Source organism: Gymnoscopelus microlampas (assembly GCF_963454915.1).
Source record: "Gymnoscopelus microlampas genome assembly, chromosome: 14".
NCBI lineage: Eukaryota > Metazoa > Chordata > Actinopteri > Myctophiformes > Myctophidae > Gymnoscopelus > Gymnoscopelus microlampas.
Window position 1 is genome coordinate 45733210 of NC_139951.1, and position 25024 is coordinate 45758233.

Here is a 25024-nt window from a genome sequence, read left to right on the forward strand (position 1 = left end):
TTCTCCTTTAACGGTTCCCTTTGACATTTTCCTATATTTATCAAACATTTTAATGAAGGCCAAAATTATAGATTTTTTTAAACACAAATTTATTTAGGTTCCAAATGGGACCTTACAGGTCTGTAACTCAAAGAGTTATGGTGGTCCTTGAAATTAAAACGTTTGAGAACCACTGGTATTGTAATTGTATAGCAGACATGAAGTCCACATAGCTTCTGACAGAGTGACAAACCCGTTCCAAATGTGCTGGAACCAGTTCCTTAATGTTGGATCCGGTTCTGCACCCCAAACCTAGTCACCTTCAGAATAATCATATTAATCATAGGGAATGGGACGACCACGATCCCTCCTCAGCTTGATAGAGACACATTTGGCACGGAAGTAAGCATCATCGATATGCCCCACAGTTTCCCACGTGTCCGTCTCTTCACAGTAGCACTCGATGTTACGGGCAGAACTGAATGAAGAGACACAAACAAACAGCCGTGAGAGAAATGTCTGCTGTGGACAAGAAGACACCTTTTCCCAGACATTCATGGAGCAGCAGTGCAATACCTATCGTCATCGTGGTCATCGAAGTCTCGCCCTCCTAGTACGTAGATCAATCCATCCACCGCAGCCATGCTAGGTGAGGAGCGTTTCACTTGCATGGGGGCACACATGGTCCACTGGTTGGTCTTGGGGTTGTAACTCTCCATCCTATTTTCCATTGTCCTATCATCATCATCATACAGACCACCTATAGACGAACAAGAATTAACAGGATAGTGACTGTGAGTGTGAGTGTGTTTTATAATGTGCCCAAACAACAGTGAAGTTTAGGTGAGGTCTATTATGGAACTAGTGAAAAAGTGATGATTTCTATAAACAGAGTACTTCTCCTACCACTGACTAAGAAGAGGTAAGATACCTGTAACATAGATCTTTCCATTCAGAACACAAGCAGCTGATTTATTACGTGGAATATGCATAGGAGCGACTCCTGTCCACACAGATGTTTTAGGGTTGTATTTGGCCACCTGGGGCCGCTCTGTCTTGAAGTGAATTGGATCACCACCTAGAGTCCAGGAGGACACACACGTGTCAACATTATTCACGTAGGACAAGCATGAATACACAATAATACCAAAGGATTTGTACATTTTCAGTGAACCATTATGCTTGACATACAATAACACTACATGAAAAACACAACCTCATGAAAACCATCAGGCTGAACCTGCAGGTGCATAAATCTGTTCCATACCAATAACATAGAGCTCTCCATCTAGTGCGACCACATTACAGCTGTTAGAATCGAAACTCGCTGCCACACCAGCAGAGTGCATGAGCTGCCAGGTGTTTGTGTTGGGGTCGTAGCGTTCCATCGATTCGTCAACCCCCCGGTCCCCCACTGCAAACACATATCCATCCAGCATCACCAGGCTTATGAAACACTGGCCTATGAAACGTGTGGGGTTGAGCAGAGAAAAACAAAATATTAAAAAAATATATTATACCAGGTTGCTTATTTCTCTCACTAAACATGGCAACGTTGAAAGGCCAAATGAGGAACAGCGCCACAGTTCATAGAGATACATACAGTGGCCGAACACAGTATTGCGGGTCGTCTTTAGATCCCATATTCTGAGAGGACAATGGCCCTCATTTATCAACGCAGCGTATAAACCGCCGTATATTTTTCCATATATTCGGCGTACACCAACGTCGAAGTCACATTTATCAACGCATCCTACACAGCTGATCCGAGCTTACACTTGGTCCCAGTGTTGATAAATGTCACGGCTGAAACGAGCGTCATTTAAATAACACGCCCCATAAATATTCTCAAAACGCCCCGATTTTACGACATGAAGACGAACCAGAATACGACCAAAGACATGAAAAGCCAATAAGAAACAGCCGCCCCCCCCCCCCCCCCCCCCCCCGCTGGCCTCGCCGCACACGCACACGCACACGCCTCTCTCGCTCGCTCTCTCTCTCTCTCTCTGTCTCACACACACACACACACACACACACACACACACGCCCGTAGCGTATTGTCACGTAGGCTTGTAGCCTACATGAATGACATATTATGATACCAATCACATCGGCATGAATGGAATACTTTTGTAGATTAATGTATTTAACCCATACCGAGCAGTGCGCGTTCGAGTTACACTAAAATAAAGCCCTCATGTAGGCTATTCCCATTTCCCAGTGAGACTCGGACCGTCGGACGGGCGAGTCCCGTCCCGCTCCGCATTAATGAGAGATAGCCTGGAGAGAACATTAATGAATGAAGGCTGTGTGTTGGACCATGGGTTAAATGTCTGATCTCCCGGTGGCCATGAAAATATAACAGCAGCGCCGCCTGTTAGACCGGTGCTCGCGCAGAAGAGTGCTCTCGCAGAAAGCGCCCGTATATTTTGAAAATAGCAGATCTACAAGCTCACAACGCGTTGCTGGCTTGTGAGCTTGTAGATCTGCTATTTTCAATACAGACAGATCTACAATCTTATCTGAATGACTGTTAAAGCAGTTTGTTTAAATTACTTTATAAAATGTTATATTTTCACAGGGATTATTTATTAGTGTAGATATACAGATTTATGAGTGGATTAGGTGTCCAATGCCTCTCAGACAGTCAAACAATGCTGCTCCGCAGGTCTAGGATGGAATAAACGGGTGCAGCCAACGTCAACAACTGGTCCCGACCAGACGTGAGATCTCAGCGTACCGTAGGATAAAGCCCACGTCAGGATATATTGATAAATGCCGAAAATTGCGGTGATCTCGCCGTACGCCCATTATTTGGTCTACACCGCGTTGATAAATGAGGGCCATTGAGCCTAGTGAGTGTAGATATAGACCAGATTTGGCAACCTGGTAAAAAATGAAACTGATGAAGTGATGACCTTGGCCATAGGCACCGATCCGGTGGGTGCTGACTTCTCAGGAGCTCGAGCACCCATGGGACACAGCGAGCACCCACTGGGAATGTGCCGGTCAGACGGTTAGAATGCTTTGTAATGTGCACACTGCACAGGATGCATGACACCCGCTCACACCGGGCCGGTCTTATACCACACGTAATGCTTAAGGGATTGGCACTCATTCATTGCCAATGATGTAGCCTCGCGTGGCCGAACAATATCACACGACACACTGCGTGGATATTAGTCTGGTCCCTATCGATAGATTTTTTTCCCAAGGGGCGGTTACAAAAAGATCCAAACGGACTCTATTGGTTAGACCTAAACCAATCAGAGCAGTGCTTCCTTGTACGAACGAATCAGAGCAGTACTTCCTTGTACGTCATTGCTCCAAATAAGGTGATAAGCCCGCCCACATTTGGATACTGGGCCCTGATTAAATTAAAATCTCTATTGAGGGGGCCAGACCTAATCTGCCTAGGGCTAAAGTGCGATGCAATTTTGCAAAGGCAGATTCGTCTGGAACCAGGCTACCAATAATGTGTAACACATACAAGCCCACAGTGACAATGATGTGTAACACGTCAAAACAGTGTTTTCAGTGTTTACGCTAGAAGGCGCCCTACACCAACCCATGAGTGATCCTATGACTTCCAGAGAAACGGCATACCCAAAAATAGCGTGATCACAACAAACCCAGCCCGTCCGATCTAATGTTAGGAAAAAAAATATGTGTCTTCTTGTTTTTTGGCAAGAACAAGCTATTTCAACAGCCAACAACTAAAGAACGGAGGGTGTGTTGATCGTCCCAGAGCAAAATATTCTGTGGCTCAAATGCTCAGAAACGCTGCCACTGGCTGCAGACTGTTCTGAAAAACTCAGGCAGTGAATGAGTTAATACTCTCGCTATGAAATCTTTAAAGTCTGATTATTAATTCCTTGTTCTAATAGTGATCATCTGCCAATAATCAAATTTCAAAAGACAAAAACACTTAGCGGTTATTCCAAAACAAAGACAGGGCAACAGCTCATTTTAAATGCTGGAAATTTGATTATGTGAAAAAACAGTATCTATGATCTATGTTATAATGTGGCACTCTCGTAAACAATACATATACATTACATACATATATTCTAGAAGTCATGTTTGAAGAGCTGCTAAATCCACCCCACCTCCAACATTTCCCATACTCAAGTTTGGGATGTCAGGAGTGGACGTGCATTACCTTACTGCTGCTTGACCGCACCACTCCACTAACACAGTAACACTTATACTGTATAATCAATAAACATTTATTTCATTTTTTTTTCAACCCGGATGTAAACAAACAATGTCTCCGTGGAAAGACGAACCTCTCTCTGCTTTTGTGATGTCATTATTCTGCGGTTGGAACTGATACATTTTACTACCTGTACAGACGCCTTTTCAGAACCTGCTCATTTTAATACATTTCCATACCATTAGATATTAGATGCTTTTTAACTCACAGAGCACTTGAGCACAACATGGGCATCACAAAATAAAGAAAAACATTTTTCTTTAAGTCTCGTCTAAGGAGTTTTTCCTATATCTATATGCAGTGAGCGAGTCTCCTTTTGCCAGTTCATACCATTAGATATTAAATAAAAAAGCAACTGATATTGTCTGGAATTATATTCTGAAATGTGTACATTTGGTTTACAAATGTGGCTATTTGGAAACAGACCATTTACTAGCTAATGTGACACGTAGAGTACCGGTAGTGAACCTGTAGATTTGCTATTATTTGAAAGAAAACAATAACTAGAATAACTTAAAAAAAATGTTTTGCCTATGACCTGCCATCAGGGTTCATGTGGTTAATTTGAATGTGATAGTTTGACAATCTTACGGTATATATCGGACTGCTCTTTCATGGGAGCCATCGACAACCATGAGTTATGGTGAACATCATAGCGCCACATCTCTCTATGGTTAACATAACACTTAAGACGACGATCATAGACTAAGCCTCCGGCCACATACAGAGTGGAACCTATGGTGGAAGAAGAGCAGAATTAAGTTGAAAGAAATTAGATTTGAATATGCATACACAACTTTACATTTCTTCACATATCTTCTATCTTATTGTGATGGTTAACTTATAACGCCTTGGAATTCACCAAAACAGTGCCAGTGTGTTGTGAAATAAGCTGCCAGGTGGGCTATATAATGAACTTTATTTGTATAGCAGCTTCCATGGCATGAAATACAGCTCAAAGTGCTTTACAGAGCAAGAATAAAGCACAAGTGCTTTACAGAAAAAGTACAAATAATTTAACAATGAAGCAAAAAAGTAAAGCAAAAGCATAAATAGGTAGTGAATCAGGCAAAAGGACATGGGACATGAATAACACAGATTTAAAAAATCAACTAAAAGCAAGAGTGAAGAAATATGTCTTGATCTGTGCTTTACTATCCACAGAGGCTGCCTGTCACATTACACAGAGGTGTAATGTGAGTTTATTCCAAGCCATCGGCCCGTAGAAGCAGAATGCTTCGAGCAGGTCAGCACTAGAAGACCTGAGGGTGGCAGTTTGGAACATATCGAGGCAGGCAGCCATAGAGGTAGAAAGGTGCCAGACCATTGAGAGTTTTATAAACAAGTCAAATCAATCTTAAAAACAACCAGGAGCCAATGTAGTGAAGCTGAAATTGGAGTAATATGTTCCCTCATCTTAGTTGTAGTTAAAACTCTGGCTGCCGCATTTTGAACAAGTTGTAATCTGTCAGTTGTTTTGGCAGGCCAGAAAAAAAGTGCATTGCAGTAATCAAGCAGAGAGAAAACAAAAGATCAACGTTTTTGCATCGTCCAACGACAGATAGGCTCTATTGCTCCATGCAATAGGCAATCTTGGTAACACGATTGAGCACCGAAGTCTGACGTCACTGCCACTAGAGGGCACTGTTCCGCTGGTTCGTGGCTTTATTTTTTGTATTGAAATCCCCATTGGAGAATCTTAGATCACGTCATATAAGAACTGTGTTCGAAAAAATAAACACACCACCACGGCATGTCTGTCAGGGGGTTGGCTCTGCATTGTTTAAGATATTCATTCATATTTGATAAAGCCCGTTTCTGGCGAAAATTGAATTAATTCTGCCTTAAAACTTTGAAGAACTACACTTCCAGGTCTGAAATCACTGTCCCTACAGCAGGCGCTTTCATGGGAAATGTAGTCTTTGGCTCGTTTGACTCGTTTCTAGCGTTTATTGTGTTACTGTTTGGGTAAATGTGTACATTTCCACCTTCGGTCGATGCTTCATATCCATACGAGTAAAATCGCCGGGGTGATGTGTTTAAGTTCTTATATGAGGCGATCTAAGATTCCCCAATGGGGATTTCAACACAACAAAGCCATGAACCAGTGGAAGAGCGCCAGTGCAGCAGTGACGTCAGGACTTCAGTGCTAATGTGTGTATTAAAGTTCAATTCAGAATCAATAATCTTATCAGATTATTTGAAGAATTACCTGTGTAATGATAATATTTGCCCGGCCGTGTGTAACAGAGAGTTTTCTATTGCCCAACAAGGTGGTGAATGACTTGTCAAGGTAGCAGCATTATTTAACAATATCACAGTTATGACATTCAGCTTAACCACTTACTTAAGCCCCTATTAATTATGGTTGTAGTTGGTCTCCATCTATCTATATCTATCTATATATCTATTTATCTTTACATCTATCTATTCATCTTCATCGATATCCATCTTTATATCTATCAATAAATTAGGGGTTTGATCTGCCAATGTTATAATAATAATGATAGATAGGAGTAATTATCGTGTGTGGGTGTGCAAGATTACTTTGATTCCTATGAATGGCAGCTTGTCCAACATGATGGTTGCTAAGCTAGCATTGAACAAACGCTATCGTTGGGTGGGGCTTAGCAATCAGTCAATTCAGAGGTAAAACAGTAGGATCCAAGTTGATTGACTCTGATGGTAATCCTCACCTGATGCAACCACAGCATACTCTTCTACTTTCGAGGGCAGTTGTCCAAGAGTCTTCCACTGATTTGTCAGGGGATCAAAGCTCTCAACTTTGTCATACTTATCATACTTTCTAGTCTCATTCAACGTCACGATCACTTCAACAAACAGAAGAGAAGGAGCAGGTGAGACAGAGTAGATTAAAGAGTTGAAGGAGAAACCAAATGTATTTGGTTGAGCTTTCAGTGTGGCAGCCCCAACCCTGTGGAATTAGAACCTTCTGGGATAGAGCTTTCAGTGTGGCAGCCAAACCTGTGGAACTCTCTCCCCAGAGAGGCAGCACAGAATTTGAATTTGTCACTGAATGAATCCAGGAGAGAATTGGTATGCATTTTGACATGAATAAAAGCGCAACAAACTAAATGAAAGCTTGAATTGTAAACTTAAAATAATGAAATCATGATGCAATCAACTAGAAAAAGCAGAAGGAGCGAGTGCATTTTCCGGCAGCGGAAACTGACACGGAACTGCCGGCGGAGGATCGGCAGCTGCTGGCAGTGACTGCTGCCGGTGGAGCGGCGGGCTGCCGGCGGAGGAGTGGCAGCATAGAATCAGTAGGACTGTAGCTTACTAATCCTTGTAGTAAAATATTACTGAGGTTATAGGGTTAGGGGTTAGGTTTAGGTATAGTTTTACTGAGGTTATAGGGTTAGGTTTAGGTATGGTTTTACTGAGGTTATAGGGTTAGGTTTAGGTATGGTTTTACTGAGGTTAGGGTCAGGGGTTAGGGTTAGGCACAGGATACTGCCGCTCCACTACTGCTGCCGCCCCGCCTCCCGGCACCTGACAACAACATGGTTTGAGGAATTAAAAAAAGGAAATTGTGTTTTGCTAAAATCGGCCTGTTGGTGGCTCTATGACAGGCCAATGTGAAAATGGTGGCATGGCATTTCTTCCATGGCCTAGTGGGAATGTGCGTGTGAAATTACATGTAAATTGCACGCTGTGTTCATGATTTGAGGCATTTGTTGAAAACGGAACAATCCTGCAAAATTTGGAAGCCAATGTTAGCCAATCAGGAAGGAATATGAAATATAAGACAGATCCGTCTTGATCGCATGACTATAGAGATACTGTGTACCGATTTGCGTGATGTTTGGACAAAATCTGAAGGAGTAATATCAAAAAGATTGGCTTCCTGATGGCGCTATAAAAGGCAGATGTGAAAAATGCAGGGCAGAGGTTTTTCCTTGGCCTCTGGGGACTTTGCGTAAAAGGTTTTAGACAGATCGATCCAATTATAGGTAAAAACGAGCCTGTTATAGCACCATCATGAGGCTGATTTGAAACATTCCAAGTGTCATTACTTTCTCGGCCTAGTGGCAATGTGCATGCGATATTTCACGGCAATCGCACACTGTGTTCATGATTCAAACTTTGGAAGCCAATCTAAGCCAATCAGGATGGAATATGAAAAATCCGAAAGACCAGTTTAGTTTAATGACTATAGAGATACTGTGTACCAATTTGCGTGATGTTTGGACAAAATCTGCATGAGTAATATAAAAACATGCAAAACATAGTCTTGGCCATGCCTTCGGCCTGGCGGAGACAATAACCATTATGAAGCCTGAATAGCAAACCACAGTCATATTTATTATTGGCAGATAAGCTTTTTCCAGCATCATCAGGGCCAACATGCATGCATGTGTTCAGCAGGGTACCTGTGGTCCTGCGTGGGCGTGATGTGTTACAGTAGGGACGCTCCTTGGCCTCAGAGATGAACCTCTGGCTCTGAGGCTCAACCACAGTGAGGAGGTAGGAGGGACTGATGAGAGGCAGACGGATGTGCTGTAGCACCTATAAGAATGCACAGAACACCAAGTATTTACTAGTCCAACTGGAACAACATTATATAATAACTATGCATATTACCAGCCAGTACCACATATACAGTAGATGATGATATGTATTGGAAAGTGACTGTAGAAAATAACTTATATTTAGAAGACCCCTGACACATTGATAGGCAGAGACCTCTGATCGTCTGGTAAGGTGAGACTAAGAAATGACTGACCTTTTCAAAGCTCTGCATGCGGGTAGGACACTTGTCTAACCACAGCATGGCAGCCTCAAACACCATGTCCTCCTTGGGCACATTGAGATGGTCACTGGAGAGAACCTCTGTCAGTCTTTCTACAGAGAGAGACAGGAACTCTTCCTATTGGTAGAAAGCAAAATACAGTTGATTAGCTGATAGATGGAGAAGACTGTTCTCATACTTTATAAAGTAACATTTTCTCCTCTGAAGTGCTCACTGGTGATAGATGATCTGTTTAGTGAAATGGATATGTGACTGTACATTACAGTCATTTAGCAGACGCTTTTATCCAAAGCGACTTACAATAAGTGCATTCAACATAGGTAGGGAACGAAACTACTAATCACCAGAAGTCATTTCCTGCAAAAACAAGCAACCAAGAGTATACAGCTACCTACTCTCTTAAACAGATGAGACAAAATAGCAAAATCAAATGAGCACGAGCTAAAACAAGTAAGTGTATCGACTAAACAACATCCAATAAAACAATACAACAATAAAACAAGAGTTTGTACAACTAGTTAACAACAAGTAGGCCAGGCAAAGAGGAAGGGTATTGTTTCCTGAAGAGGTGGGTTTTCAGCCTGCGGCGAAAGATGGGCAGTGACTCTGCTGTCCTGACATCAGTGGGAAGTTCATTCCACCACTGTGGGGCCAGAACAGGAAAAAGTCGTGACCGTGTCGATCGACCAGAAGGACCCTTGAGTGACGAGGCAATCAGTCGCCCCGAGGTGGCAGACCGAAGGCCCTATAGGCTAGCACCAGGGTTTTAAACTGAATGCGAGCCGCTACGGGGAGCCAGTGCAGAGAACGGAAAGGGATAGTTGTGTGGGAGAACTTGGGGCGGTTGAACACCAAACGAGCCGCAGCTTTCTGTAAAGCTCCAGAGGTCTGATGGCAGATGCCGGGGCACCAGCAAGGAGGGAGTTGCAGTAGTCCAGGCGGGAGATGACAAGAGCCTGGATGAGCATCTGGGCTGCCTTCTCCGTGAGGAAGGGGCGAATCCTCCTGATGTTGTAGAGGAGGAATCTGCAGGACCGTGTCACCGATGCAATGTTTGCGGAGAACGACAGTTGATCGTCCAAGGTCACACCCAGATTCTTCGCAGTCCGAGTTGACGTCACCACAGCATTATCAATGGTGATGGCCATGTCTCGGTACGGACAGCCCTTCCCCGGGAGGAACATCAGCTCGGTCTTGTCCAGGTTGAGCTTCAGGTGGTTCGTTGACATCCACTACGAGATCTCCGAGATCTCAGCCAGACAAGCAGCAATCCACTTGTGTCAGAGATTCAATCACTGTGACTGATTGAATGTTTCTACCCAGGTCTGGGTCAGTTGTGGTGGTGGGAGGTTGAGTAATAGTAATAAAAAAACGTTATAGCAGATAAAAAAACAACAACAGACAAAATCAACTCAGGAAATGTATGATTCCTTAATCACTGACCTGCTGGTAGATGTCACTGAAGTGTTCCAGAATGTAATGCATGCTCTGTTCCTCCAACTCTTCACAGGAGTGGTCATCAGCACAGCAGTAAGTCTCTACACAGTTATTTATGTCCAGGTGACGCATCATGTATTCAGAGCAGGCCTCACGAACAGCCCTGACATCAAACAAGTCTGATGCTGCTAGCAGGGCCTAGAACAAATGAACACAATTAGCTTTATGGAGCACTGATGTTATATAGGACAAACATGGAGACAATGAATGAGGCTTATGATGATAATACAATTACATTACCTGCATATTATCAGTAGAGATGGAAACCTTATAAGTATAGGCATAGTTCACCAGCAAACCAATCATCTGAGGCTCCACTCCACTGATGGTCACCCTTTCCTGTGTGGACTCCTTCATACCAGATGTAAACATGGCCTGTGCAGGTTAAAAAGCTGAATGGTTGGCTTGGGTGTTTATGGCTTAGGCCTTTCTTATTTACATAGTGTCAACGGTTAATTTAATTAATTGGATATAGCATGGAAATAGCATGATGATCGGTTTCCCTGAAAGCCAAGGCAGAATTTAAATATATTTCCTTACCAGCAGGTCAATAAAAGTGTCAGTGTTTCCCCTATATGCATTTAACAGTGGCGGCACGCTACGCCTTGTTTTTTTTCTAAGATTTCTAAGATTTTTTATGCGACGAGTTGTGAGCTTGTAGGTCTCCTGTGAAACGGTTCTCCCTAGGGTAACAGCTTTCTATGGGTCACAAAGGCTTCAGTAACCTACTAGGCTCCAAATAAATCCAAACTTTGCGCTTGCCTGTCCATCATCGCAGCATATCAAATCAAGTTGCAACAGATGTATTTGTTTTGTCTAGAGCTCGCAGTCGTGCCAAGTCCATGCTTTTCCAGTTATAGTATTTACAGTACAAAAGCCCCCTCGCCCCCCCTGCTCTCATTCACGTCACTATTTTCAACCCAAATGCCTGTTGCTGGGACGCATCTGACTGCTGAGTTCTTGAGCTAGAGAAAACCTCAGAGGACACAGACTTCAGCATAAACATTTGTACTTAATTTGCGCTACTTTTCTACGTAAAATGTGCAGGTTTCTCAGCTGTTCAATAAGCCTCTAATTACCCCACTTGTCCCATCGAAGCAGCAGGCATTAACACATTCCATGCCAGAGTTTAATATCATAATGTACTCACCACTGCCAGCGGTTTATTGTTTTTTTCACCTCGCCACAGACCTCGCTAAATACCTTATGATCGCACGTTCAACTATTTGTAGACACACAGGGTAGCTGTGTGAGTGGCCCAGAGAAGAAATTTTCAATCGGCGACATTCCATTTTGCAGTAGTCGCAGTTTCTAAAAAACGCTTTAAACAGTGTTCAGCGCGGAGAAAAACAACACCGAGATAATGGCGATTTAGCGGAAGCTTTAGAGCGGCGGCGGATGGGAACGAAAATCTTCGATTGACATTAATTTCCGTTTCCGGGTGTGCTACAATGAAATGCGTCACTGCGAGAGAGTGCTACAATGAAATGTGTCACTGCGAGAGAAAAAAAAAGAAAAAAGGACCACTTCACGTAGATCTACGCGACTGGCACGCTGCGCTGTTATTTAGGTTAGCGTAGATCTATGCGATTGGCACGCGATGGGTTAAATCAAAATATATCCACGCTGACGCTGGTTGTAGCTGCTATGGTAGAGCTTTCCAAACGCAGAGCTATGTGCGCAGTGAATAGCTGTACTATCTCCGCCCAAATCGCCTGTTGCCTACAATGAGCAATGATTTGGGAGTGGAAGGTAACTAACGCTAGCTGCATAAAGTTTAGAATCCGACCCCCTTCATTTGGGAGAAAAAGAAAGCGGTCGGTGGTGTTGCGTCACTGAAACCATAGCCTCGATCTCCAGGCTTTTATTGCTTAGTTTTGCTAAAAAATAAAAGCCTGTACCAGCGCATCGGTGTACCCGGTATAGGAAGTGTTTAATTTCCCCAACCAACCAGAGTGCAGTAGGCGTCGCTCGTAATGTTGTGTTGACGGGGTGGGGGTTGACGGACAGATCGGTGAACCAATGGGATCAGGCGCATTCTCTCCGCGCTGATTTTAAACCCGCCCCTCTTACACGAAAGCAGGAAGGATAGTGCAGCCTACTGAAACCATGACTGATAGACAGACATAATGGACTTGAGCTGAGCTGCTGTTTTGGTTGTCAATAGCCAGAGTGACACTGTCAATCTCAGACACCTGACTTAATGTGTGGGGGAAAAATATATAATTTAAATGAAAACCTTTTTTTTTTTTTAAGACAGGGCGCTCCCGGCGCCATAGCTACAGCTTCATCCTAGCGGAAACACTGAGTGTGTATTTACCTCAAAGTAAGGACTGAAGGAGGCCAGTACAGTACGATGGCAGGGGACCTCCTGTCCCTCACAGCACAGAACCACATCACACAAGGTTCTGTTGAGACGCAGCCTGTTGAGACCCTCTAAGACCTTGTTGGGATGGTTGGGGTCCACAAACATCTCGGCATGCAGGGAGGATAGAGGTACACGTCCTCTGGTGCCATCCTCCTGAGGTGCAACGACAACAACATCCAGAGGGAGATTTATAATCAGATAAATAAACTATTATTCATCTGTGAGTAAAGTTGCTGATCTGGTAATGATGCTTGAAAGCTGCTATTCACATGGTCAGTGTCCAGTGAGGTTGGGCGATTGGATGAGTCCAATCGGCCAATGTTTTTATTAGACGATATTTGACATTCTATTTTGCACAATAAATGTATCCTAATGGTCTGCCTCCTCGAGAATTAAACACTTCAAATATAGCCAAATTAAATGTAAAGCACAATACAAAGCATGCACGAAATGTTAGTCAATTTGGGCCATTCTAATAATGATTGATGAATTGATGATGATGAAGGCACGCTCTTGTTGCGCTTATTTCTGACGAGTCTAGGCTACAAGACTCAGTCCTCTCCCCAGTAGGTAGGCTACTGAATGGAGTGGAGGAGAGCAGAGGAAATAGGGAATAGTTTTGCTTTCCTAGTTGTCTGTTTATCAGCTACTGTACATTTGATGACAACTGTATATATATTTTTATATAAAATCGAAATTGAAACTAAAGCTCCCGTTTCTGCAAATCCTCACTGTGCATTTGCAAGCTTGATGACGCAGTAACGCGAATCCCCCGGTCTCACAAGATCAAGCACTTGATTCTTAACTTCTGCTGTCAATTCTGGATATTAAAACTTGTGTCAGCTTATGTTTATATCACCAGTCAATCAATGCGATTTGAAATGAATTAACTCGTGACCTGACGCGCACTGAAAGTCCCTTTAGTTACAGGAGAGGGCGGCCCAGACGGGTGATTTATCCCGCAGCACCACGATTTATTATTTGTCCGAATATAAAAAAGTTGACCTGGATGGGTGTGTTTCGCCACAGCATTGCTGCAAACTGAGGCAGGCTTCTCTGCTTCAACTTCACTTCATCTCCTAGCCTGTGATCTAAGCTTAGTGCTAAAAGAATATCCTATGGAAGTGATTTACAATTCTTTGTTGTCTAAACGAGTTTGGTCAGTGAGAGTGAGATTGGTGCATGGCAGCAGAAATACAGTCATGCCGTCTCATCTTGTTTTTTCCATTGACCCGACACTGCACGTGTTACAGCCGAATGTATAGTCCGTTGTACGACGGGGTCGCGCGCCGAAAATAGCAGATCTACAGGCTCACAATGCGTCATGTCCGCGACACGTTGTGAGCTTGTAGATCTGCTATTTTTGACACGCGACCCACTGTACGGTACAAGTATAATTCGAGCTTAAAGGACTGGGAAGCTATTCTCACATTATTGCTTTTCTAGCACCAATATATCGTCAATCAGCAATTTTTGGGCCGGCGATGGCCGATAGGAATATTTTTGGTTATCGCCCAACCTTAGTGTCCAGTCTCATCCTCTTGGCAGTCTGTTGTGATTCTCTCTGGCAGGCAGCATCCAGGATGTTGTCAGCCATGGTTGAGGTGAGGTGTGGTGGAATGGGTCTCGTCTGCAGAGAGATCACACAACATTACTGTTACGGTTAGTACATGTGGTTACACAGTGAAATCCTCAGTGTTCATTTAACTCTGAGAGTTGGAACCTTGATGGTATGAACATGATTCACCTGTCTTCATCTCTTTATTGCGTGTTGATCACAGTGATTTAATTCAACTCAGACTGAGCATTAGTGAAATGAGGTTGTAATAATGTGGTAAGATGAAAACAAATGCAGGAATGGAGATACTCTCTCACTAGCCTCGATCACCAGGCTTTTATTTTTGTTGTTTTTGCTAAAAAAAAATAAAAGCCTGGACCAACCAGTTGATCTTCCTGGAATAGGAAGTGTTTCATTTCCCCAACCAACCAGAGTGCAGTGGGCGTTGCTCCAAATGTTGTGACGTCAGGGCTCTCAATGCTACACATTGGGAAGGAGGAGGGGCGCGGGGCGGGGTGGGGGCTGACGGACAGATCGGTGAACCAATAGGATCCGGCGGAAATTCTCTCCGCAGATTTTGAACCCGCCCGTCTAGACATGATATCAGACACGCTAGTGCAGTCTACTCTCTCACCACATTTAAAATGCAACTAAATAGCTTCTTGACCCAAAAGGGTCCTCTTTTGTTGTCGTCTGATATACTGACGTTTTATTTAATCAGGGGAGGTTTGTTGAGCATATCAAGTACTTTTTTGTAATATCCTGGCTTCTACATACTGTTCAGTTAACAGACATTTTGTACATGGGAGCTTCACAGTACAGCCTGTCTTCTACGGCTGGCCACTAGAGCAGGTTGAGAATTATTTGTCTGGGTTACTTCTTTGACAAACAAGGACATGTTTCTCAGTGAGTTCAAGTGAGTTCATCAGAATCAGAATCTTCTGATTCTGATGCATTGTGGCTTTAAATGGATACCTCACCCAAAGAGACACTTTGTTTCTATCAATTTAGAGAGTCTTCTCCCTCCTGGCTTCTAAGATGTGGAATAAATGCTACTTATACTATGCAGAGATATGCTGGTTATTTGTTCACATCATGTTATTCAGAGATTAGTTTTTGTGCTATTTAGACAGATCCTAGGAGGATTGCCGTTTACCTGCCATCCTAGTTTCTTTGAAGCACTACCTTGTTTTCTTTGCTCTATTTATGTGACCATTTAGCCGGCTATTTGTTTGACTATAGGGGTCATTTACTCTGATCTTACTCTGGGAAGTTACTCTGGATCAGAGTGTCTGATGAGAGCCTCTCATCACTGCTTGACCATAATAATGGTTATAATAAGCAGTGTGTTCTGTGTTGCTAAAGAGACTTCACTCCACACACCTACAGTGTGAGACATGATGAAATACCCCAGCATACATACCAGTATTAAAAAGGTAGGGTAAATGATTTTCTTTGGCTAAAACAAATGTTAAATATGTCTATATTCTCATTGCTATAGCGTGTTTGTTCATAAAATGCATTTTCAGGTCGGGATACCAATTCTATCCTATCAGGATGGAGAACTCAGTCAGGATACAGATAACAAGTGAAATTGGAAGTGATGACACAAATAAATGAGCAGACAATATTGGAACGGGATCACTATAAACAGTAAGCTGATAAATGGGTACTCTCTCCTGGTTGACATTTTGCCACCTACCAGAAAACGTAATTTCTGTTTATTAAAGAGCTAGAGAGACATGAGACCCCTGTTACTGAACACTCTATAGCAATGATTACTATCACAATATAGAGCTTTAACATTTTAACATAAAGCTCTTTGTTTTAACCAACAAATATCACTTACCCTACCTTTAATATTACAGTGATATCTATGGAAGAATGCGGACTATATACACATCACTGCTGCATACATACCTGCATTGATAGTATAGTATAAATGTATACAGTCTATATATATATCACTGCAACATAGTACATGGTAGTGTAATATTAGCTGCTATCTATAGAAGAATACATAATATTATACACAGCAACATAGTACATAGCAGCATCAATGTTAGTGTTGTGGGCATGCCATTAAATTAAAATAATTTAAATGTTTTTTCAAAATATTAACAAAAAACAGCAGATCTACAAGTTCAGTCAGTGAAGAATAATTACTACAGTATAGCTACTGTACTGAGGTCCCCTTCACACAAATCCCCTCCACCAAGTGTATGTATGTGGACTGAATGTGAAATTAAATGTATATGTGTGAAATCATTTAATTTATATCATGGTATATCTACTGTATACTACTACCATCTGTGTAAACTTCCTTTCAATGCATCAACCTCATCGAGACAAATATCTCATGTGCAAACACACTTGGCAATAAGCATTGTTCTGATTGTGTTTCTTGAGTATTTAGCCTGTATTAGTAGTACAGTAGTAGTATTATCTAACCATGATGTAAGCAGCATCAGCACTAACCAGGTGATCAAATTATGAATGAGGAGGAAATGGATTCAAGCAGACGTTGATTATGGGGTGATGGGGTCTACTTTAATATCAAAGTCTCTACATGTGTCTTTATTAGCCTTAGAGCAAGACTACCGTAAGTATTTATCGAGTCTGACTTTTACTTTCATATCTATTAGAGTCTTAGCTCCACCCCCTCAGTTTGCCCTGGAATGTCACCAGTAAAGCCTGTATTTCTCCAAACAAGTACAAATGCAAAATATAAGGTGCTTTCCCCAAATATTAACTAGGGGTCCGGCGTGTTTGTGTAATGTATTAGTCCATATGTTACAATAAATTAGTGTTTTAATCCCGTCTGTGGCCCATTCTGTTGGAAGTTCCCAATGGGCGGTAGTGACGGGGCGCATCCGGTGAAAATCGGAATTACACTCAATGTAAACAGGAAGTAAACGAAGGGGAAGAAATGGCGTTCGGCCACAGACGGGATTAAAACACTTCTTTATAGAAATATATGGATTAATACATTAAACAAATACTCCGGACACCTAGTTAACATTTGGGGCAAGCAGGAAAGTACCTTATATTTTGCATTAGTACAAGTTCAGAGAAATATGGGCTTTACTTGTGATATTCCAGGGCACACTGGGAGGGTGGTCGCTAAGACTCAAAATCGATAAAAACACATCTACGATAGTCTTTAGGCTTTCTAAAATACTATGTCTTTATCCCACCATTACTTCCACATCACCATCACTGCCTCCTGGTTAAACAACTCACTGGTTGTTCCTTTACTCACATGTATTTAGCTCTGGTTCAGAGCGTTAGTGAGTTCCCTCTAACGCTCTGGAAGACCCCTCGCTCTGCGCATGTACAAGGAATTCCACTGCCCTGCCAGCGCTCAAGAGTAGTGCAAATAAACAAAACCATTTCGCTACTCACCGAAGCAAAATTTTGGTTAATGGTAAGTTAAAATCCCCCAGATCTGTAGAGGGCACTGTGGAGTAAATACAAATAATGTCCGTCTCGCTGACATATTTTATTTTCTGCCCAAAAAGTGTATTTTACAGAGTAGGTGGGGTGCTTTTAGGCGTGCGGGGTTGGAGAATAGACATTCAACAACACAAAACAGCCTTTGCTTCGGTGAGTAGCAAAATGGTTTTGTTTATTTTCACTACTCTTGAGCGCTGGCAGGGCAGTGGAATTCCTTGTACTAATGCTCTGAACCAGAGCTAACATGTATTTAACATCTCTATTAAACACCATTCTAACATCAGCCTCAATCAACGTCCAACTGTAAACAAGCTCTCACAACACGCAAACCGACACAAACATATATTAGCGTACACATGTATATTTGTACAACACACGTAAAAATCATTAACAGAAAGAAAAACACACCTTAAATAAACATACCTCGTTGTTTTAGACGTTTTAAACTTTAACAACAAATACACTTTCCTCCTGCAGCTCCTCTTCAAAGGGACGAGGTGTGACACCTAACTGTGTCCTCCTGACAAGAACACACTACCGAAGATCAGTTCCGCACACAACAACTCCTGTGTAAAGTTGTTGTGACCTAAAGGGGGAGCTATAACACAAACATTCCAAGAAAGCAGGGCTGAGGAAAGCTTTTGTAAAACAGCTTTATAAATGAATACAAATGAATAAATGCTTTAACCTCCTCATTGATAAAGCTGCAGGACAGTTGTAAGCAATGAGCTGTCCCATAACTATCTCCAGGGGTGAATGATTTATAGCATTGAAGTGGAAATGTGCAAACATTTGGTGGAAATGGCAGATCTACAAGCTCTTGTGAAGTATAAGGTTAATATGTCAAACGATACATCAAACTCAAACCATGAAGCCTAAATATGATTAAACTATTGTCTTGTAAAACAATTAAAAGCAATATTTATTCATTCAAAGACAAACATTTCAGTGTAACTCCTGATCTACTTGAGAACTTGTTTGTCCACCATGACCAGTGGTGGAAAAAGTACTCAAATTCTTTACTTAAGTAAAAGTACCAATACTGCAATATAAAAATACTCTGTTACAAGTAAAAGTCCAAAATTAAAAATGTACTTGAGTAAAAGTACAAAAGTATTGGCATCAAAATGTACTTAAAGTACCAAAAGTAAAAGTACTAAATATTTGAAAATAGCAGATCTACAAGCCCACAACGCGCCGCGATGCGACGCGTTGTGAGCTTGTAGATCGGCTATTTTCAAATAGCCTAGGTATAAAATAGGTTTAAAGTGGTTAATGTATGTTTCATTGTATCATCATTTATATCTGAAAAGTAACTAGTAACTAAAGTTTTCAAATAAATGTAGTGGAGTAAAAGTACAATATTTGCCTCTGAGATGTAGTGGAGTAGAAGTAAAAGTATTGGAAATTGGAAATACTCAAGTAAAGTACAAATAACTCAAAATTGTACTTAAGTACAGTACTTAAGTAAATGTACTTAGTTACTTTACACCACTGACCATGACCTCTGTTTTTATGAAGAATATGAAAGTATGACTCGAGTCTTTATGAACTGCACTTATTCTTATTGAGCTCCCCGTGTTCCATCGTCATTGTGGTCAGATGTGAAGTCACACTCTCCACGTTTTAAAATGCAAAGAAGCGGCTTCTTAACTTAGTGTTTGTCTTTGTTGTTGACATGAATACAGAATTAAGTATAAATACAAAGGTTTAACAAACTTTTTGTATACTAGTCCTGTATGTCACCGAATGGATATATGAACAGAAACGGAGGAAAAAGGAGGATGGAAGAGTAGAGCTAATCTGGACTATTTATTGTTCCCAGTGGTGGAAGGTATCTCAAGTACTTTACTTCAATGCAATTTTGAGGTATTTAATCAACTTGAGTATTTCAAAATTGTCCTCAATAATTTATAATTACATCATTCACAGAGGTAAGCATTGTACTTTTTATTCCACTCAAATTAAATGAGTGCTTTAGTTACTAAATTAGTTATTTGCATATATATTTATGCCTGGTCGCCATTCTGCCTGCAACATTAGATCGACTGATGTACGACAGAAAACACTGAACGTTCTTTTTGTGTATGAACCGTATCTGCAGTTGCATCACTGCAAAAAAAACAAGTAAACTTCAGTGGCACCCGGGTGGCACAGGGGTAAAGTCCACCACTATGAAGTCTAGGGGGTTCAAATCCACCAAAGGACATCCGGCTTGGACGCACATCAATACGAACACACTGTCCGTGTTCAGGAGGGAGGGGGATGGCACCTGTCAGACAGAGGTGGGTGTCTCACTGGCTGGCAGGTGAGTCAGTACGGTACAACAGCATTGGCAACACAGAAAAAGGTTCATTGGCATAACGACAAAATTGGAACAGAAAAGGTGAAAATAACTGGCAACTCTAAAAAAGAAATGATATAAATAATCCTTTTCTTTTTTACAAACATAAAAATGTGATGTTGACCGAATACTGACATCCTAATCAAGTACACATGCCCATCGCAAAAAAACAATATTCAGTCTCTAGCAGGTTTCTGTAAAAATGTACAGTATATTGCCCCAGGGATGGTCATTATTTATTTAGGGTGTGTGTGTGTGTGTGTGTGTGTGTGTGTGCGTGCATCTGGGCCTATACAAGGTATAACTGCGCCTATATAAGGTATAACTGGGCCAATAGAAGGTGGTGGGTTGGTGAAAGGGTGCCACTGTCCCTGGATGCTGGGGTTGTCTGTGTGGAAAGGCTTGTGGATACGGATGATGTCCAGGCCAGACTGATTGGTCAACTTGGCGACAAGCTCCTGAATCTGCTGGGAGGTTTTGTTGTCGATGGGTTCCTCCTTCACGTTGCCATTCACTGCAGGGACGTCAAGAAAAAGAAAGCCATACACAGATGAGTGTAAAATGCATTAGGACTCCAGGGTTAAAGTCACTTTATCAACAGGGGGGACAGATATCAGCTGACAGAAAATGTCAACAATGCACCGTGCTAAATATCTAGGCCTCATGAAAGCTGGTTTTAACAATAGCAATATAACCAAGCATCAAAATTGCAACTTCTTGTCATAATTTTCATCAATCTAATAAGCAATGTTGTTAGACAAAAATAACTTGTGTCAGTTCCAAAAATCAACTGTCATAGATATACATCAACTCAACAACTGCAACAGTTAATCAGTTATGAGAAATAATCTGAAATCGTTTGAATTTTCTTGATTTTCCTTCATCACGTGCACCCTCATTTGAGTCAACAAAGTCATATATATACTTAGCTGTGTGCCTGTGCACCGGAAAGCTCATATTGACTATTTTCCGTAAGGAAAGGAATTTGGCCTAAAGGAGCACTTCACCTACTTTTTCATATAATTGGTCCTCACTAATGCTTATTATAAGATGGTGCCATTTCGGTCTACTCACTAGTGAATGAAAAACTTCTTAAAAGTAAACAAAAAATATACAAAATGTAAAAATTAAAAAAAAATAAAAAGCCCAAAGACAACAAAACAAAACTACAGCTACAAAAGGATGAGACACTGTGGGTCTCATTGGTGGGCTATGTATAGTTCGGAAACCTGCATACCATAAATGGGGAAATTACTGCCTTTCTCTTCCTGGATCATCAATATCATCATTGCATCAATAAATAAAAAAACTAAAACATTTTCCCCCCCCATTTTGTGAATGACCAAAAATGGCTACTGATGATGTCACAGGTAGGCTGAACAGGAACAGACTGACAGGTTGAACTTACCTTCCAACAAGACGGTGGTTCTGGGGGTGACGTCTGCATCCATGGAGGGACTGGAAGGGAAGCCCCTCAGCTCTGATAGGCTGGCCAGGAGCAGCAGTAGCAGCATGGGACGCTGTGTCCATCTCTCTCTCCTCCCCATCTCTTTCATCTGAGTGAGCTGGGTCTGAGCAGAGCTTCTGAACTCAACTCAATGGGAGGCTGACACTACCATCACAACACACTGTGTCTCTTCTCTGTGACGTCCCAGCAGGAAGCTTCTTAATCATCATCTTCATTGTTTACATTATATTACATATCCATCTATATTCTGTCATCTTTAGGGTTAGGACCCTTTAGGATTTTAACGATTCTGGTTTGTTAAGGATTCCCTCTTAACGGTTTGATTCCTTAAAGGAGAATTCCAGTCATTTTAGATGTTTGCTTTGATGTGTCGCTAATCACTCACCAACATACAAAGGGCCGTTGAATTTTTCCAGAGAAGCCCCTGCTGTCCATTGTGGAGACCCCTCCCACTGGCATAATGGAGTAATGCGGATAAACAACAATTGCCTATTTTAGCAGCTCCAAAGTTCGTTTTTTTCCCACTAATCCTCATTATGCAGTGTACTGACACTCAAACATGCACTGAATGTCCCTTATGAGCTGCCGTCCATGCATAACGACATTGAGCTGGTTGCTTGTTTCTCTCACAGAATCTGACAACACCGAGGACTAGCTTCACGTCGTTCTGCATGAACGGCAGCTCATAAGGGACATTCAGTGCATGGCAATTTTTGTTTATCCGCATTACTCCATTATGCCAGTGGAAGGGGTCTCCACAATGGACAACAGGGGCTTCTCTGGAAAAATTCACCGGCCCTTTGTATGTTGGTGAGTGATTAGCGACACATCAAAGCAAACATCTAAAATGACTGAATTCTCCTTTAACGGTTCCCTTTGACATTTCCTATATTTATCAAACATTTTAATGAAGGCCAAAATGATATAGATTTTTTTAAACACACATTTAGTTAGGTTCCAAATGGGACCTTACAGGTCTGTAACTCAAAGAGTTATGGTGGTCCTTGAAATTAAAACGTTTGAGAACCACTGGTATTGTAATTGTATAGCAGACATGAAGCTTCTGACAGAGTGACAAACCCGTTCCAAATGTGATGGAACCAGTTCCTTAATGTTGGATCCGGTTCTGCACCCCAAACCTAGTCACCTTCAGAATAATCATATTAATCATAGGGAATGGGACGACCACGATCCCTCCTCAGCTTGAGAGAGACACATTTGGCACGGAAGTAAGCATCATCGATCTGCCCCACAGTTTTCCACGTGTCCGTCTCTTCACAGTAGCACTCGATGTTACTGGCAGAACTGAATGAAAAGACACAAACAAACAGCCGTGAGAGAAATGTCTGGTGTGGGCAAGAAGACACCTTTTCCCAGACATTCATGGAGCAGCAGTGCAATACCTATAGTCATCGTGGTCATCGAAGACCCGCCCTCCTAGTACGTAGATCAATCCATCCACCGCAGCCATGCTAGGCGAGGGGCGTTTCACTTGCATGGGGGCACAAATGGTCCACTGGTTGCTCTTGGGGTTGTAACTCTCCATCCTATTTTCCATTGTCCTATCATCATCATCATCATACAGACCACCTATAGACGAACAAGAATTAACAGGATAGTGACTGTTAGTGTGTTTTATAATGTGCCCAAACAACAGTGAAGTTTAGGTGAGGTTTATTATGGAACTAAGATCAGTGGTGGAAAGTAACTGAATACATTTACTCAAGTGTTCAATGTCCAGTAACCTTTGGTTCTAAAAGCGAGGATAGGTACAAAGGAAGCTTACCACACAAGGCCTTATAATAAATAAAATATAATGATGCTAATTTCTACAAACTGCGAGATATGGCCAACCCACTTAATCATATAAAATACAGTGATGGTGTACAGTGATTTGACAGTTTACTACTTACTTTGCTAATTTTAAATGTTTATACTAAACATATATTAACTGATAAATGATGATTATTATTATTATAGGTTAAACTATACAGCTACTCCACCTGTATCAGATCTAACATTAAAGCGATGAATACATTAATGCATTACTTATTACAATTCAATTATACTTACTCTAATTCAAAAATATACAACTCTGAAACTGTGAAAATGGCCTTTTGCCATTAGGTATTGCAAGCACATTTAAATGTAATGCCTATATTTTTGTACCTTTTCTCTGGTAAAAAAAAGTATTTCTATAACATCATTTCTATAAACAAACAGAGTACTTCTCCTACCACTGACAAAGAAGAGGTAAGATACCTGTAACATAGATCTTTCCATTCAGAACACAAGCAGCTGATTTATTACGTGGAATATGCATAGGAGCGACTTCTGTCCACACAGATGTTTTAGGGTTGTATTTGGCCACCTGGGGCCGCTCTGTCTTGAAGTGAATTGGATCACCACCTAGAGTCCAGGAGGACACACACGTGTCAACATTATTCACGTAGGGGAAGCATGAATACACAATAATACCAAAGGATTTGTACATTTTCAGTGAACCATTATGCTTGACATACACTAACACTACATGAAAAACACAACCTCATGAAAACCATCAGGCTGAACCTGCAGGTGCATAAATCTGTTCCATACCAATAACATAGAGCTCTCCATCTAGTGCGACCACATTACAGCTGTTAGAATCGAAACTCGCTGCCACACCGGCAGAGTGCATGAGCTGCCAGGTGTTTGTGTTGGGGTCGTAGCGTTCCATCCAGTCGTCAACCCCCCGGTCCCCCACTGCAAACACATATCCATCCAGCATCACCAGGCTTATGAAACACTGGCCTATGAAACGTGTGGGGTTGAGCAGAGAAAAACAAAATATTTAAACAAATATCATACCAGGTTGCTTATTTCTCTCACTAAACATGGCAACGTTGAAAGGCCAAATGGAAGTAGCATTACCTTATTGCTGCTTGACTGCACCACTCCATTAACACTTATATAATCAATACACATTTATTTCATTTTTTTTTCATTTTTTTTTTCAACCCGGATGTAAACAAACAATGTCTCCGTGGAAAGACGAGCCTCTCTGCCTTTGTGATGTCATTATTCTGCGGTTGGAACTGGTACATTTTACTACCTGTACAGGCGCCTTTTAAAAACCTGCTCATTTTAATACATTTCCACTGATATTGTCTGGAATTATATTCTGAAATATGTACATTTGGTTTACAAATGTGGCTATTTGGAAACACACCATCTAATAGCTAATGTGACACGTAGAGTAGTGAACTTGTAGATGTGCTATTATTTGAAAGAAAACAATAACTAGAATAATTAAAAAAATATGTTTTGCCTATGGTGACCTGCCATCAGGGTTCATGTGGTTAATTTGAATGTGACA

At 41.6% G+C, this 25024-nt stretch overlaps 2 protein-coding genes across 2 annotated transcripts; both read right to left on the reverse strand.

The window, feature by feature from the left end:
* Position 1: 1 nt before the first annotated feature.
* Positions 2-18364, reverse strand: LOC311060323 (kelch-like protein 21). Its single transcript, XM_084078466.1, has 13 exons — positions 18278-18364; positions 14360-14470; positions 12793-12993; positions 10713-10847; positions 10419-10610; positions 8949-9092; positions 8596-8731; positions 6895-7029; positions 4790-4933; positions 1247-1441; positions 911-1057; positions 556-739; positions 2-457 (listed from the first exon to the last, which is right to left on the reverse strand). Exons 2-13 carry the CDS (start codon positions 14435-14437, stop codon positions 316-318), a joined length of 1833 nt encoding a protein of 610 aa, XP_083934592.1. The 5' UTR covers positions 14438-14470; positions 18278-18364; the 3' UTR covers positions 2-315.
* On the reverse strand, positions 18361-21977 carry LOC311060250 (large ribosomal subunit protein mL43-like; the record flags this gene model as incomplete). Its single annotated transcript, XM_084078380.1, has 3 exons — positions 21607-21977; positions 20494-20712; positions 18361-18452 (listed from the first exon to the last, which is right to left on the reverse strand). The coding sequence occupies exons 1-3, from the start codon at positions 21752-21754 to the stop codon at positions 18361-18363; spliced, it is 459 nt and encodes a 152-aa protein (XP_083934506.1). The 5' UTR covers positions 21755-21977.
* Between the last annotated feature and the right edge of the window lie 3047 nt (positions 21978-25024).

Coding starts and splice junctions, on each gene's coding strand:
- LOC311060323 (XM_084078466.1), bottom strand. CDS start 14,437: ATGGCTGACAACATCCTGGATGCTGCCTGCCAGAGAGAATCACAACAG. Junction 12,994..14,359: donor GGATGAGACTGGACACTAAG/GTTGGGCGATAA, acceptor GTTGCACCTCAG/GAGGATGGCACCAGAGGACG. Junction 8,732..8,948: donor GCATGCAGAGCTTTGAAAAG/GTCAGTCATTTC, acceptor GCATTCTTATAG/GTGCTACAGCACATCCGTCT.